Source organism: Microcaecilia unicolor, chromosome 2 (genome assembly GCF_901765095.1).
Source record: "Microcaecilia unicolor chromosome 2, aMicUni1.1, whole genome shotgun sequence".
Classification (NCBI taxonomy): Eukaryota; Metazoa; Chordata; class Amphibia; order Gymnophiona; family Siphonopidae; genus Microcaecilia; species Microcaecilia unicolor.
This window is the reverse complement of record NC_044032.1, coordinates 539,388,709-539,404,528: the sequence shown is the minus strand read 5'-3', so window position 1 is coordinate 539,404,528 and position 15,820 is coordinate 539,388,709. Positions and strand designations below refer to the sequence as shown.

The 15,820-nt window shown below is 46.7% G+C and overlaps 1 protein-coding gene across 2 annotated transcripts in view; it reads right to left on the bottom strand.

The window, feature by feature from the left end:
- UBE2K (ubiquitin conjugating enzyme E2 K) overlaps positions 1–15,820 on the bottom strand; it is a 235,377-nt gene that overhangs the window by 124,080 nt on the left and 95,477 nt on the right. Inside the window, exon 3 of one of the 2 annotated variants that reach the window (XM_030191315.1) lies at positions 3,588–3,646. In XM_030191315.1, coding sequence (XP_030047175.1) covers positions 3,588–3,646 — 59 coding nt within the window. Of the gene's footprint in view, positions 1–3,587; positions 3,649–15,820 lie in introns of those variants that run through there. The other variant, XM_030191316.1, reaches the window with a different exon arrangement.

Sequence of the window (15,820 nt, the reverse complement as noted above, 5' to 3'; positions counted from 1 at the left end):
GTCTGCCTGGGAGGCGGCCGTAGCCGGTACCGCAAGCGGTACCGATACCGGAGACCTCACCTCGGGCAAGGGGCCAGCCGTCGCCTCACTCGACGGTACCGGTGGTGCAAGCACGCCCGGTACCGGAGGAGAAAGGCGCAACAGCTCTCCCAGAATCTCTGGAAGAACGGCCCCGAGACTCTCGTGCAGAGCGGCTGTGGAGAAAGACTGAGAAGCCGATGCAGGCGTCGAGGTCAGAGTCTGTTCCGGGCCTGGAGGCTGTTCCGGGCTGTCCAAGGGGGAGCGCATCAACACCTCCTGAATAGAGGGTGAGCGGTCCTCCCGATGCCGATGCCTACTGGGTGCCGACTCCCTCGGCGACCCAGAGCTCTCAGTACCGAGACGGGAAGGAGACCGGTGTCGATGCTTCTTCGACTTCTTCGAGCGAAGCATGTCACCGGAGCTTCCCGGTACCGACGAGGAGAACACAGAATCCAACCGTCGCTTCCTCGAGGCCGAAGAAGGTCGATCTCGGGGAGGGGCTGTACCGCAGGAGCCCTCAGGGCAGGAGGAGACCCACCCGAAGGCTCACTGCCACCAGCAGGGGAATGGACAGCCCTCACCTGCACTCCAGACGAAGCACCACCGTCCGACATCAGCAATAGCGGAGGTCCCGGTACCACCGACGTCGACGCAGCCTTCCAATGTCTCGGTACCGACGATGCAGGAGGTAGAAGCCTCGATGCAGTCGATGCCAATGCAGAGGTCTAAGACTTCGATGCTGTCGACGTCGATGCACTCGACGAGTCCCGTGCTGTTGTCGTCGAAGAGCCCGAGAACAACACGTTCCACTGGGCCAATCTCGCTACCTGAATCCTTTTTTTCAAAAAAGCACAAAGACTACAGGCCTGCGGGTGGTGCCCAGCCCCCAGACACTGAAGACACGAAGCGTGCCTATCAGTGAGCGAGATTACCCGGGCGCACTGGGTGCACTTCTCGAAGCCGCTGGAAGACTTCGATAACATGGGCGGAAAAATCACGCTGGCGAAATCAAAATTCGCGATGACAAAAGGCTCCAAAAAGAAGTGAGAAAAAAACCCGTACCGAGGCTAAATAGGCCGTTCCCGAAAGCGAAAGGAAACTTACGCGGGGAAAAAACTGGAAACACGGGAAAGGGGTAAAGACCTAAACGGTCTCTTTTTTTTTTTTTTTTTTTAAGTGAAAATCACTAAGAAGCGCGAGGTCAACTTGAGGGGCACGAAATGGCGGCAAAACATGACCGTCCCGAGCGCGGACAAAAGAAGACTGACGAACACGAGCCGGTTCGGGCAGGAAGACGGTCGTGCATGCGCGGTGCGCATGGGCGCGCGAGGGCTAGCAAAGGCCTTTGCTAGTGAAGATTCCGATTGGAGGGGCTGCCGTGGACGTCACCCATCAGTGAGAACAAGCAGCCTGCTTGTCCTCGGAGAATACATATACAACCTAAACCCTCGAGGACGCAGCTTGCTCCTGAACCTATTGTGAAGGGGTGTGAGGGCACTGCTGGGGTTCCGGTATTCTTCTTGAGTAACGATGTGATGGAGCTCCCTGGAGGGGGGGGGGGAACCATCCGGGGCTATAAGAACACAAGTCCCGGGAGGTTGGGGGGGGGGTAAAGGAGGATTTGGGGATAAAATCTAACGTTGACGACACGGAGATAGGAACACGTTTGAATGTAGTGCACAATGAGAGAGAATACACGGTTAAGTTTGTGGTTAATACCCAGTTGGAATAATATATTTAGAAGGGGAAAAGGGGGGGGGGAATGATTGACAGAAGGTAGTAATATTTTTATTGTGTGTATTGTTTTACCTTTCTATCTGTACATGTATAGCTTTGAACGTATGTACCTGGAACTGTCACCAATAAAAAATATTGAAACATAAAATTCTCTTGTACTCAAACATAATTTGGAAGATGATCCCATTAAACAGGCACCAAATAGAAAAAGGCTTTGCATCAGATCAATTCCCATTTGGCTTTAAAAAATCTTTTTTTTTTTTTTTTTTAAAGAAGGTAGGTATTACTAATCTATAGTCTTGTAAAGATCTGAGGACCCTAATAAGAGTATATGGAATAGTTAGTGAATAAATATAGCTTGGTTGTTGGCTATAATACGCCTTGCAGATAAGAGCCATATGGCCCATCCCGTCTGCCCATCCTTAGTAATAGTAATCACCAACTCCTCTTTTTCCTAAGAGATCCCATGTGTCTGGTCCCACGCCTTCTTAAACTATGACACAGTCTTCATATCCATGACCTCCACCGGGAGACCATGCCACGCATCCACCATCCTTTCCATGAAAAAGTATTTCCTCAGATTCATCCTATGCTTATTTCCTCTCAACTTCATCTTATGCCCTCTCATTCCAGATGTTTCTTTCATTTGAAAAAGGCTCACCTCCTGTACATTAACGCCAACAAGGTATTTAAACGTCTCTATGATATCCCCTCTCTCCTGCCTCTCTTCCAGTGTATAAATGTTGAGGTTATGCGTCAGAGCTAAGAACTTAAAAATTTTACTCTATAAGATACGGGCAACCAATTTTTTTTTTTTTTTTATGTGGAGCAAAATGGTCATACTTTCTACTGTTATTGATGAAGATCGGGAATTGGAAGCTATGGAAGCTATAACAGAGACCTTAACTAAACATAAACAAGAAGATTGTGTTATGGTGCTATATAGCTGGTTTGCCAAAAAAAGGGGGGAGGGAGAGGGGCAAAATATGCAAAAATGTGTGAATCTATTTTTCTTTGGTGAACTTGGTTGTAATTGGAATTCCATATCAGGTTGTCATTCATCTAAGTGGTTTTCAATAGAGATTCAAACTAAAACAAATAGGAGAAAATACGTCTTTACTCAATGTATAATTAAGCTCTGGAATTCGTTGCCAAAGAATGTGGTAAAAGCCGCTAGTGTAGAAGGGCTTAAGTTTCATTCATGATTTATTATTCCGACCATCAGATGAGCCACCTGGGTGGCTTACAGACTAAAGGATAGTTTGAAGAGGGAAAAAAAAATCATGCAAAAGACAAAAGAAGGGAAAAGGAAAAAGTTCCTGGAAGAAAAGTCCATAAACCATTATTAAGGTGGTTTTGAGGAAAATTCGCATGTTGTGAATAATATCCTGCAACACCACCATCTGTGCAAATTTTCAATTCTTAAAAAAAATAAAAACAGCATAAATCAAATTTGAATATAACTACTATGCTAAACAAGGTTCAAAGACAATCAAGATAAATTCTGTGAATGGAACCATTCTAGAAACTGTATTAGAACTCCTGTTTTAACCACTTCAGGTTATAACTAGTGCTTGGTCTCATCCACATTCCTTTCATTAACAGTCAACTCAAGCCCTAATTTACAAGAAAACTAAATGCAGACTAACAAATCCCAGAAATGACAGGTTGTGCCACAGTATGAGGAACCAAATGAACGCAGCATAACTTCGCTGTACCCAAGTGTGGTTAGGTTACATTCAACTTTGGACTCTAGCTAAGCAGAAAAAGTTAATTCAAAACCAAACATACATTTAGAGAGGAAGAAATATACATGAAAACATGCTTACCTTTGGAGGATTAAATGGATATGTTTCTGGAATTTTTATTTCCAATTGATATCTTCCACCTGTAAAGATAATAGAGATTGGACTGTTCAAAACACTTGTCATCTTGGGAGTTAATATCTAGACAGCAGTAGAACAAACTTAACTACATCACAGTCATGTAAATCTTTTCTACCGAGGTTAACCTGAGATGGGCCATCAACACAGCCATGGTTTTGACATCACACACCTTGACATACCCACTTAACATCAATCTTGCTTAGGAATAAGTGAAGGATATGCAGTTTGCTGTTGCTCTCTGACACCACAATCCCAGATTTGTTGGGAGGAAAAAAAAAAACCCCCAAATCTGGCCAGACATGCGTGAAGGGGCATAATCAAAAGGGGGCCCAAGTTTTCCTGAGGATGTCCTCGCAAGACGTCCTGTCGAAGGGGCGGGGAAACCCGTATTATCGAAACAAGATAGGCGTCCATCTTTCGTTTCGATAATACGGTCGGGGACGCCCAAATCGTGAAATTTAGGTCGACCTAAGAGATGGATGTCCCTGATTTTCGGCGATAGTGGAAACTGAGAACGCCCATCTCAGAAATGACCAAATCCAAGCTATTTGGCCGTGGGAGGAGCCAGCATTCGTAGTGCACTGGTCCCCCAGACATGCCAGGACACCAACCGGGCACCCTAGGGGGCACTGCAGTGAACTTCAGAAATTGCTCCCAGATGCATAGCTCCCTTACCTTGCATGCTGAGCCCCCCAAACCCACCCCAAAACCCACTCCCCACAACTGTACACCACTACCATAGCCCTAAGGGGTGAAGGGGGCACCTAGATGTGGGTACAGTGGGTTTCTGGTGGGTTTTGAAGGGCTCACATTTACCACAAGTGTAACAGGTTGGGGGGGGGGATGGGCCTGGGTCCGCCTCCCTGAAGTGCACTGCACCCACTAAAACTGCTCCAGGGACCTGCATACAGCTGTCATGGAGCTGGGTATGACATTTCAGGCTGGCAAAAAATATTTAAAAAGTTTTTTTAGGGTGGGAGGGGGTTGGTGACCACTGGGGGAGTAAGAGGAGGTCATCCCCGATTCCCTCTGGTGGTCACCTGGTCAGTTCGAGCACCTTTTTTGGCTTGGTCCTAACAAAAAATGGACCAAGTCGCCCAAGTGCTCGTCAGGGACGCCCTTCTTTTTTCCATTATTGCTCAAGGACACCCATGTGTTAGGCACGCCCCAGTCCCACCTTCGCTACGCTTTTGACACGCCCCCGTGAATTTTGGTTGTCCCCGCTACGGACAGCAGTTGAGGACATCCAAAGTAGTCTTTCCATTATGCCGATGGGCGCCCTTCTCTTTCGAAAATAAGCCTGTTAGTCTCTAGTCCACCCAGCATTTACTAATGCATGGCTACTTGGCTAAGAGGTTAAGATAGAAATTGGTTATAACCTTAGACAGAAATTTGGATGCAGTATAGCAACAATGTTGTGTTGAAAAGTATAAGATGGATAACTTACTAAAACCTGGGGCTTACTAATTCTGCATGCTAATTGCACAAAGGAAAAAAGAAAGCTATCTTCTGGGTCAAGTACTTGAGCCCACAATAATTCAGAGGCAGAAAATGGGGGGTTTCATTAACAGTGTTAAAACTGCTTTTCAATAGTAGGCCCAATGGAATGGAATAAATTGCATGTGCTGCTGCAACAAGTCAAAAACACAGCAACTTTAAAAAGCAGTTTAAAACTTTGGAGCTCTTTTACTAAGCTGCGCTAAAAAGTGGCCTGCAGTATCAATAGCGTGGGGCTCTCCTGCACGCTGAGGCCACTTTTATGGGCCGTTGATCAGAAGCAAACACAGGTGCTAGAGGCTGTTAGCGCCATACTAGCACCTGTGTTTGCTACCGCCACATGATCAGAGCTCCCAAGCGAATGAAACGCGGTTGCGGGCTCTGAATGCAACTAGCATGCAAATGCATAAGAAACAGGGCTCTTAGCGCAAGTAGCATGCAAATGCATGCTAAACCTATGATCAGCAACCAGCGCGCCAACCATTGGCCCACTGGCCGCAGCAAACCCTACACCAGCTTGGAGCTGGCATTAGGGTTTGTAGACCATTGGGGAGGAATGGTAAGTCCTGTCCAGCATGAATTTGCATGCTAGCAGGCCCCCCAATTCCCCCCAAAGCAGCAGCCCACACCCCCCCCTGCAAAAACACCCCGACTCTACACCCCCCCCCCAAGCGAAACGGGGCTGGAGGTCTGGCAGACCTCCATTCCCCCCAACCCCCCTCCCCAATACAGGTTCATGGGGCTGGAGATCCGGAGAGGGGGCATCCAGTCCCCTTAACCCCCCCTGGCATCCCCTCCCATGAATGGAGCACTGGTGGCCCAGTGGGCCATGAGTCGATCCCCTCCCCACCCCAGGTGGTCTTAGCAGCCCTTCCCCACCCCCTACCCTTGGTGATGGAGAGAGGTGGCCTCCTTCCTCTTCCATCAGCACTGCCTCGAAAATGGCAGCGCCCAGCCCTGCCCACGGCATCCTGGGATGCGCTGGGTGAGGCTTCACACCATATAAGGTAGGGGTGGGGAAGGGCCACTAAGACCACCAGGGGCGGGGTGGGGAGTAGCAGGGCCGTGCCTAGGGTCTCTGGCGCCCCCCTGCAGACTAACAGTTGCCGCCCCCCCCCCCCCCCCCCCCCCCCGTGTGGCACAAGATGCAAAGGAAATAGGAGCTGAAAGATGGAGTGCATCTTTGTGGGATTGCTCAACAAATAGATCACAAATCATTTTTTATGATTTTTAACTGTGAAAATGATCGCTCACCACTTGCCACACTGACAGGAATTGTCAGCAATATTCTTAGAAACAAATTGCTATACATTGCAAAATAAGATAGCAGATATAAATTCTCAAAGTGGACATATTCCAAACGCTAAAATGAAAATAAAATGATATTTTTCTACCTTTGCTGTCTGGTGACTCTTTTTCTGATCATGCTGGCCCAGTATCTGATTCTGCTGCTATCTGTCCTCTTAACTCCGTTTCCAGGGCTTCCTTTCCATTTATTTCTTTACTTTCCTCCTTTCTTCTTAATTTCTTGCTCTATATCCATTTCCAGCAATTTCTCCTCTCTCCCTGGGTCCTGCCCTCTCATCCATGTCCATCCTTCCCTCCTCCATCCATAGCCAGCAATTCTCCTCTCTCCCCTCCCCTCCATTTCCAGCAATTTCTCCTCTCCCTGGGCCCTGCCCTCCCATCCATGTCCCTCTCCGCCCTTCCCTCCTCCATCCATAGCCAGCAATTTTCCTCTCTCCCCTCCCCTCCATTTCCAGCAATTTCTCCTCTTCCTGGGCCCTGCCCTCCCATCCATCCTTGTCCCTCTCTGCCCTTCCCTCCTCCATCCATAGCCAGCAATTCTTCTCTCTCTCCCTCCCCTCCATTTCCAGCAATTTCTCCTCTCCCTGGGCCCTGCCCTCCCATCCATGCCTCTCTGCCCTTCCCTTACCTCAGCTCCGCGCCCTGGGGCCTTTAAATCTTTTACCTCTGGTCGCAGCAGCGTCAGTGAAAGCGCTGCCGACGTCTCCCTTCCCTTCGCGCTCGTTGGTTCCCTCACTGTCCCGCCTTTTTCTGACGTCAGAAGAAGGCGGGACACTGAGGGAACCAACAAGCGCGAAGGGAAGGGAGACGTTGGCAGCGCTTTCACTGACGCTGCTGCGACTGTCGGAGCCTCGGAGGTAAAAGGTTTAAAGGACTCGGTGGCGCGGAGCTCAGGTAAGCGGCGAGGGTAAGCACCGCGGCGGAGCCCTCCAGAGGTCGGCGCCCCCCTGTGGTGCTTACCCCGCTTACCGTATTGGCACGGCCCTGGGGAGGAGATCAACTTGCAGCCTACTAGGCCATCAGGGATCCATTCATGGGAAGGGATGCCGGGGGGGTTAGGGGAACTGCAGACCCACAGAATCTCCAGCCCCCCACCCCCAAACTTGTGTCGGGGGGGGGGAGTTCTTGGGGGTATGGTGGTCCCATGGACCTCCATCCTCTGTGTTTGACTGGTCTGGGCTTTTCACAGCCCAGACCTGTCAAACAAGTGTGAGAGGATATAGACCTGTCAAAGAAGTGCAGGAGGATTGTACTAGGGCACAATCCTCCTGCACTTTTACCCTTTGATCAGAGTGAATACCATCTTTAAATTTGCATGCCATTATCTCTGATCATAGGAGCGGTAAAGCCCCGCGCTGTTTCAGCGCTATTTTCAGAACGCTGTTTGGAACAGCGCAGGGCTTTCGATCATCTGCCCATCAGTACAGCTTTAAAATGGCCGTAGTTTCTATTTCCCCATTGATGGCCATGCACAAATTTCCAAATTAGGGTGTGCCCATTAGTGTATGAGCCCTTACCGCCACGTATTTACTAGGCAGTAAGGGCTCATGCACTAACCCCCTGCTAATCAGGCAGCACACGGTGATTTACCTGCACTACCTGATTAGCGCGGGCCACGCCTGCTCTCCGCCGCCAAACACACACCCCTGCTCAAAAAATAAGAACTATTTTTTTAGCGTATGGGTAGCATGCACTGATCCCAGCCTACTAAGGGATGCCTGAGCGCATCCTGCGTCAGTGCTTACCAATGCTTTGTAAAAGGGCCCCTTTTTTGTGCAGGCATATGGTGTGTTTCTGCTTAGGTCTGCATTTTGAGATAGGTTTTTGTCCATTTACAATTTGCTTATTTTTATATCTGATTTTTTGTGTATGTAACCTGTAATCTGCCTAGGTGTTAGGCAGAATAGAAATGTCAAAGTTATTCACCTGTAGTAGATGTTCTCCGAGGACAAGCAGGACAATTCACACACATGGGAATCTCTAGCTACCAGGTTGCTTGAAAACAAAAAAGGGGAAGAAAAAAAAATGAGGCCTGCAACAGGCTAAGGCCTATAACTTAAGTTTTTGTTTATTTTATTTTTAACAGCCTATAACTGAAAGAAAATAGGCTGGGGGAGGGTGGAATTGGATTCTAGACCCAAAACAGATTCTGTAAGTCTCATTGATCAAATCAACTCTTGCGTCGGGAAGCTTGCTCCAAACAGCAGTGAGATGTGAATATGTGGAGAGATGACCACACTGCTGCTCTGCAAGTCTCCTGAATAGAGATTGATCATAAGTAGCCTACCGACACAGCCATGATTCTGACAGTATGAGCCAGTACATGACCCTCTGAAGTCATTCAGCCTGTCAATAAGCAAAGGAAATGCAGTCTGCTAGCCAATAGTTTAGTGTGTATTTGCCAATGGCTTCCCCACCTGTTAGGGTCAAAAAGCAATAAAAATCGGGGTGGATTGTCTATGGGCTTTAATTTGCTCCAGATAGAAAACCAAGGCTCTCTTGCAGTACAAGGTGTGCAGTGCACTTTCACTGGGATGGGCATGGGGTCTGGGGAAGAATGTTGGTAGGACAATTGACTGATTAAGATGGAATTCCAACACAGGATACATGTGCAGAACTACTCTCTTGTGATGAAATGATGAAATCTTGGGTAAGGTGGACAGCTACTAGGGCCTGAAGCTCACTTACCCTGTGGGCTTAAGCGACCACCTCCAAGAACAAAAACCTTCCAGATCAAAAACTTCAGATGGCAGGAATCAAGCAGCTCAAATGAAGCTTTCAGCTGGATGAGAATGACATTGAGATCCCATGACACTGTTGGAGGTTTTTACCATGACTTGAGAATCAACCAACTAGAGACTGTACACAGATGGGCTTGCCTTCCACAGTGGTAAGTGCCAACTGCACTGAGGTGAACCCTAACCAAATTGGTTTGAGACTAGACTCTGACTCAGGTAAGAAGTACTCAAGCAGTTTTTTTCTGTAGGACAGGAAAAAGGGTCGAAGGCCTTGCCCTCACACCAGACTGCACACCTCCTCCACCTGAAGCTGTAAGACCTCTTAGCGGAATCTTTCCTGGAAGCAAGCAGTACTTGGAAGACACCCTCATGCAGTTGAAGCAAATCAACTAGTATCCTCTCAGCATCAAAGCCATGAGGGCCAGGGATTGGAGGTTGGAATGGAAAAAAGATCCCTTGTTCTGAGTGTTGAGGACTAGAAAGCAGTCCAGTCTCCACAGCTCTTTGGAGACTAGCTCCAGAAGTAGAGGGAACCATATCTGCCTCGGCTAGTAGGGGGCATTGAGGATAATGGACCCCTGGTCCTGTTTGAGTTTCAGCAAAGTTTTTGCTATGAGAGTAACAGGAGGATACACAAACAGAAGACCTGTTCCTCAATGAAGGAGCAAGGCATCCGAGGCCAGTCTCTCATGTGAATCCCAATCTGGAACAATTCTGAGGGATTTTGTTGAAAAGAGTGGCAAAAAGATCCACCAAGGGAGTGCTCCACTTTCAGAAGATCTCCTGGGCTATGGTCATGCTGAGGGAACACTCGGGTTGCATCACTCTGCTCAGTGTCTGCCAACTGTTGCATTTCCCAGCCAGGTAAGTGGCTATGGGCAACATTCCATTCCTGGAGGCCCAGGTCCACAACCCCAGCACTTCCTGACACAGGAGGCATGAGCCCATGCCTCCCTGCTTGTTCATGTAATACAGTGCAATCTGGCTGTCTGATTGAATGAGAACAATTTTGTGCATCAGCCTATGTCTGAAAGCCTTTGGAGCATTTCATACTGCTCAAAGTTCTAGGACGTTTATATGTAACTGGATCTTCCTGAGAGGACCACAGACACTTGATTGTGAAGCCTATCTACACGAGCTCTCCAATGCAGGTTGGATGCATCCATTGTCACTATCTTGTGTGGAGGAACAATTTGGAATGGAAGACCCTGAATTAAATTGGCTGGATTGTCTACCACAAGAAACACAGAGGAGTGACACTGACATCCACTAGATTCCCAGTGGCCTGCGACCATTGGGAAGCTAGGTTCCACTGAGCAGCTCTCAATGAAGACTGGTCGTGGGCATCACATGGACCATGGAAGCTATATAGCCTAGTAATCTCATCATCTGCCAAGCTGTGACCTGCTGGCTCTGGTGGACCTGGGCCACAATGCAGACAAGATGTTCATATGTGGAGACTGACCAAGATGGCGTCGAGGTCAGACGCACTATGCTGAGCTCCGGGAGATTTTCTCTTTTTTTTTAATGTATTTCCTGATTTATGATGCGAAAGGGAAAGATTAGAGGAGCTTCCTCCTTATCCTCTGTGATCCCAACTCTTCGTCAGGCTCTGATCACAGCATATGCGACGCCTACTGCATCCCAGGGCATTCCTTTGAACGATACAGAGAGGAGTCACGGTCAGGAAAGTGAAATTTCACTTAGCTCGCGAAGTCCAGCTCAGCAGGCTCAAGGAGCGGGAAGCATATCGGGAAGCACGCCCATCAAGACCTCAGAAGTCAGGGTCTCTGAACCAGCTCAGGAAGCGCTTCCTCCTGATACAGCAACGCTCCAGGAAGGGGTTTCCTCTGAAAATCTGAGCCTCTCAGTTACCTCTTCGGTTGCTGGGTTGAACTTGTCAGGATTAGAGACAATATCTGGACCGTCGATGGTGGGTGAAATACAGCCTAGACCTGATAAACCTTTACAACCGTTGGTAAGACCTGTAAAGGTAACGGAGTCCTTATGGTCGGCTATGGAGTCCCTGCACAAGGTCCGTCTCATTTTTATTTCTAATTCAAAGATGAATGCCTCAATGATTGAAACAATTCAATCTCGACTAACCCATCAAGAGAATAGTTTGAAAGACTGTGAATTACCTTAATCCCAAGTAAAAGAGGTAGAACATAAACTACTACAAGAAGCAAATATAGTTCATTGAAAACCGGAGAATTTAGAAAATGGAGCTAGATCATTAAAATCTGAGACTATTAAATTTTCCATCTGTTAAAACTAAGCTCCCCACAGGATGTATTTCATAAATTTCTAAAATAAGTTCTTCAATACTCAAACTGGGCTTCCTCCAATACAAAAGCTTTACTATTTACCAATTTACTCTACTCGGGAATCTAGATTACAAGGTCAAGAGGTGGCTGACATCTTCTGATAGCTTAAACGTTTCAGCTCTTTTAGAGAGATCACAAGAGGAAGTGGATTTTCGTGCCACCTTACTGGTCTCTCTTTTTTTTTTTTTTTAAGTCTTTATTAAGCATTGAAACAACAACAGTAAGTAAAGCATACAAGTAAAGGCATTATGACCAACAAGGAAAACACATCCAGAATACACAGTAGATACTCTAGCCCCCTATGATAACATACAAACATACTCAATGCTCCCATTTACACAGAATGTACCTCAAATTTTTCCTTTCATTTTATAGACAGTAACCCCCAAATACCTACCCCCCATAATCAACCAAAAATAAAACCACCCATCAAAACCTACCCACAGCCCCCCAAAGATCATTGCCATATCCCCCAACTTCCCCCTCCCACCCAAAATACCTCAGACCCCCCCCCCCAACCTGTCCTCCCTCCTAATGCAACTAAACCCAAAGATGATCGCCACTCACACAGAACATGCTTTCAAAAAAGGATCCCAAACCAACACCCACCCTAGACAAGGTTTTCTTTTTCACCACAGTCAAACACTCCATCTCACAGATATACCACACTTTAGACAACCAACACACCAACGAAGGAACCCGAGATGTTTTCCAATGTTTCGCCAGGTTTATACGAGCCGCATGCAAGGCACAATGCACCAACAGAGAATGATACAATGTGAGCCCTTCCGGCCTTTTACCCAGTAAAAAGATCGCGGGATGCCACTGTACAGATCTACCCACCCAGGCCTGAAGCCGAGACTGCACTGCTCTCCAATAAGCCTTCGCCTTAGGACACGTCCACCATATGTGACCCATGGTCCCCGGCAACCCACAACCCCTCCAACAACTAGATGATACAGTTGCAAACATGTGATGTAATCTCACTGGAGTAAGATACCACCGATAAAAAACCTTAATGGCGTTTTCCTTCACAGCAACAGCTAATGAGGACTTAAGTCCTTTATCCAAAGTCAACTACTCATCCTCTGAAAGAGTAAAATCTAACTCCTTCTCCCAATTCCTCCTATGCAAAACATACGGTTGGACACGAGCAGCCAAAAATTCATATAGACAAGTGATCAACCCCCGAGAACTCCGGAAGGCAACACACAGTTCCTCTAAAACGGAAACTTCCCTAACCAAACAATCTCTATGAAGAGGGAGCTGCAAAAAATGCCGCAACTGCAAATAAGCATATCTGTCACTAGGCTGGATTCGATAGTCTTCCACAAGTTTCTCAAAAGAGACAAACTCCCCCTTCTTCATATAGCTGCCCCCACCGTTCCAACCCCAACCCCACCCATCTCTGAAATGGAGTATCCCCCATACCCGGCACAAACAGTGGATTATCACCAATGGGTGCAAGCTGAGACAAAGGAGGATGCCTATCCAAAAACATAAGGTCCCAATAATAAAAAGTAGCCCAAACACTCGGCGGAAACCTATCAACCCAACCTCTATGCTGATCCAGAAGCCACATTAAATAGCCCAAACTACGGGAGCCAACCAACGATTGTTCAAGATGCACCCACAATTTATGTTCTTCCTGCTGAAACCATTCAATGGTAGATCTAGCTTGTGCCGCACAATAATACCAAAATAAATTAGGCACCCCTAGCCCACCAACTCGCTTTCATTTATACAAAAAAGTACGTGGAAGGCACGGGCGCTTTTGGTTCCAAATAAAATGAAGCATACAATCTTGCAAGCTAGACAAAAATGATCTAGAAAGCCTCAAAGGAAGCACCTGAAATAAGTACAGCAAACGTGGAAGAACATTCATTTTAATTGTTGCTATTCTACCAAACCACGAGATACCAATATGTTGCCAACGATCCAAATAGCTATAAATCGCCTTCTGGAGGGCCAGGTAATTCTCAGCAAATAAATCCTGCAACTTCCAGGGAATCTGGACCCCTAAGTAATGAAAGCCTCTAATAGACCATTTAAAGGCAAACGACGCCTGTAACGTTTCCAGCAATCTAGATGGAATCCTAACCGCCAGCCCTATAGATTTACTCGTATTCAATTTATAACCAGACACCGCCGAGTAAGCCGCAATCTCTCTCATCAAGTTAGGAAGAGAAACAAGGGGATTGGTCAAGGACAGGAGTACATCATCCGCAAATAGAGCAATCTTAAATTCTCAGCCCCTACACCGAAACTCCAGAGATATCTACATTAGCCCTGATAGCTGCTGCCAGAGGCTCCATCACTAGGGCAAAGAGAAGGGGTGATAGGGGACATCCCTGTCTGGTACCTCGCGATAAAGGAAAAAAACCCGAATTGCCACCATTAATTCTCACACAAGCTTTAGGAGAAGTGTAAAAGGCTCTAATCCAGGACCTAAAAAACGGACCCACCCCAAATTTATTCAAAACCTTATCCAAATATCCCCAGTGGACCCTATCAAAAGCCTTTTCGGCATCCAATCCCAACAAGACAACTTGCAGGTCCTTTACCTGAGAAACATAAAGCAAATCCAAAGTTCTTCTAATATTGCCAATGGCCTGCCTCTTTGCCACAAAACCTACCTGGTCTGGATGTATTAAACTAGGAAGCATACTAGCCAAACGATTTGCCAGTACCTTAGTCAATATTTTAACATCAGTGTTCAAGTTAGAAATAGGTCAATAGGAAGAACACTCATTTTTATCTTTGTCCGGTTTCGGAATAACAGTCAACCAGGCCTCCATCATAGACTGAGGGAAGAGTGCACCCTCTCGAACCGAGTTAATGACCAAAGTCAAATATGGTGCCAAATCCGTTGCAAAGACCTTAAAAAACTAATTTGTAAATCCATCCAAACCAGGCACCTTACCAGTCTGCAATTCCTTAATAACCTTCAGGACCTCCCCCACTGTCACCGAAGCATCCAGTACCTCCTTCTGCTGTACTGATAACTCTGGCAAAATACGAGAAGCCAAATAATCATCAATATCCCCAGATTGTACCGCAGCATCCTCTGTATACAAAGATTTATAGAATTGAGCAAAACACTCCCGGATCCTAGTAGAATTCTGTAACATAGCCCCCCCCCCCCACCCCTCACACCCTCATAACATGTCTATCAGTTCTCATCTATCGTAACTTATTTACCAAAAGACGACCGGTTTTATTAGTACATTCATAATGGACTTGTCTCAAACATGAACTCACAAAGCGCAAGCTCTCCTCATGCAAAGCAGCCAATTCCAACCTCACAGCCTGAAGCTTCCGGAAATCAGACACAGATCCAAACGCCCTGTACCAGTCCTCCAGAGATCCCAACCGCTCCATACAGTCAGCCAAACTTGCCCTATCAACCCTAGCATGCTTATTCACCCATTGGATAAAGTAACCCCTAGAGACTGCCTTAAAGGCATCCCAAACCACCCCCAAAGATGGCCCAGACTCTAAATTGATAGCAAAATACTCTTAACACAGGTAAAAAAATTCTTAATTTCTGGATCTTGTAACAGGGTATTATTAAGCGTCCATCTCCTATCCCTCACCTCCCCTTTTAAAGATGGAATAATTGCCCAGACTAGAGCATGGTCAGATATAGTTATATGCCCTATAAAAGCTCCCCCTCCCTCATCAGACAAAGCCTTATCAAGAAAAACATAATCCAACATGGAGTGAGAGACATGGGTATGAGAGTAAAAAGTATCATCCTTAACCCTCGGGTGCCCAACTCTCCACACATCATAAAGACCCAAGGACTCCACAAACCTCCTCAAGGCGGTAGAAATTCTAAAATCAGGTGAAGCAGGAGGAGTAGAACGATCCAAATTAGCATTAAAATCCCCTGCCACAAGTAATCTACCCCTGGCAAATTTCTGCAAAACCTGCTGAAGACTCACAAAATAATTTTCCTGACGTTCATTAGGCGCGTAAATACAAGCCAAGATAAATTCCTCCTGCTCCAACCAGAACATGCAAGAGCGGGTAACGCCCTTCTGGATCCCTTTTCACATGCAAAAGCTGCACCTGCACATCACTATGAAAAAATAGCCACTCTTCTTCTTGGCCTCCTGTGCATCAGAAGCATAATTTATCTAAGATCATGTAATGACTGCATCATAACAATACTCTATAAGCCACATTGAGCCTGCAAAAAGGTGGGATAATGTGGGGTACAAATGCAATAATAATAATAATAATAATAATCAGCAAGTGGGTATAGAGAGGAGGACAACAAATGCTCATGTTTTCGCAAGAA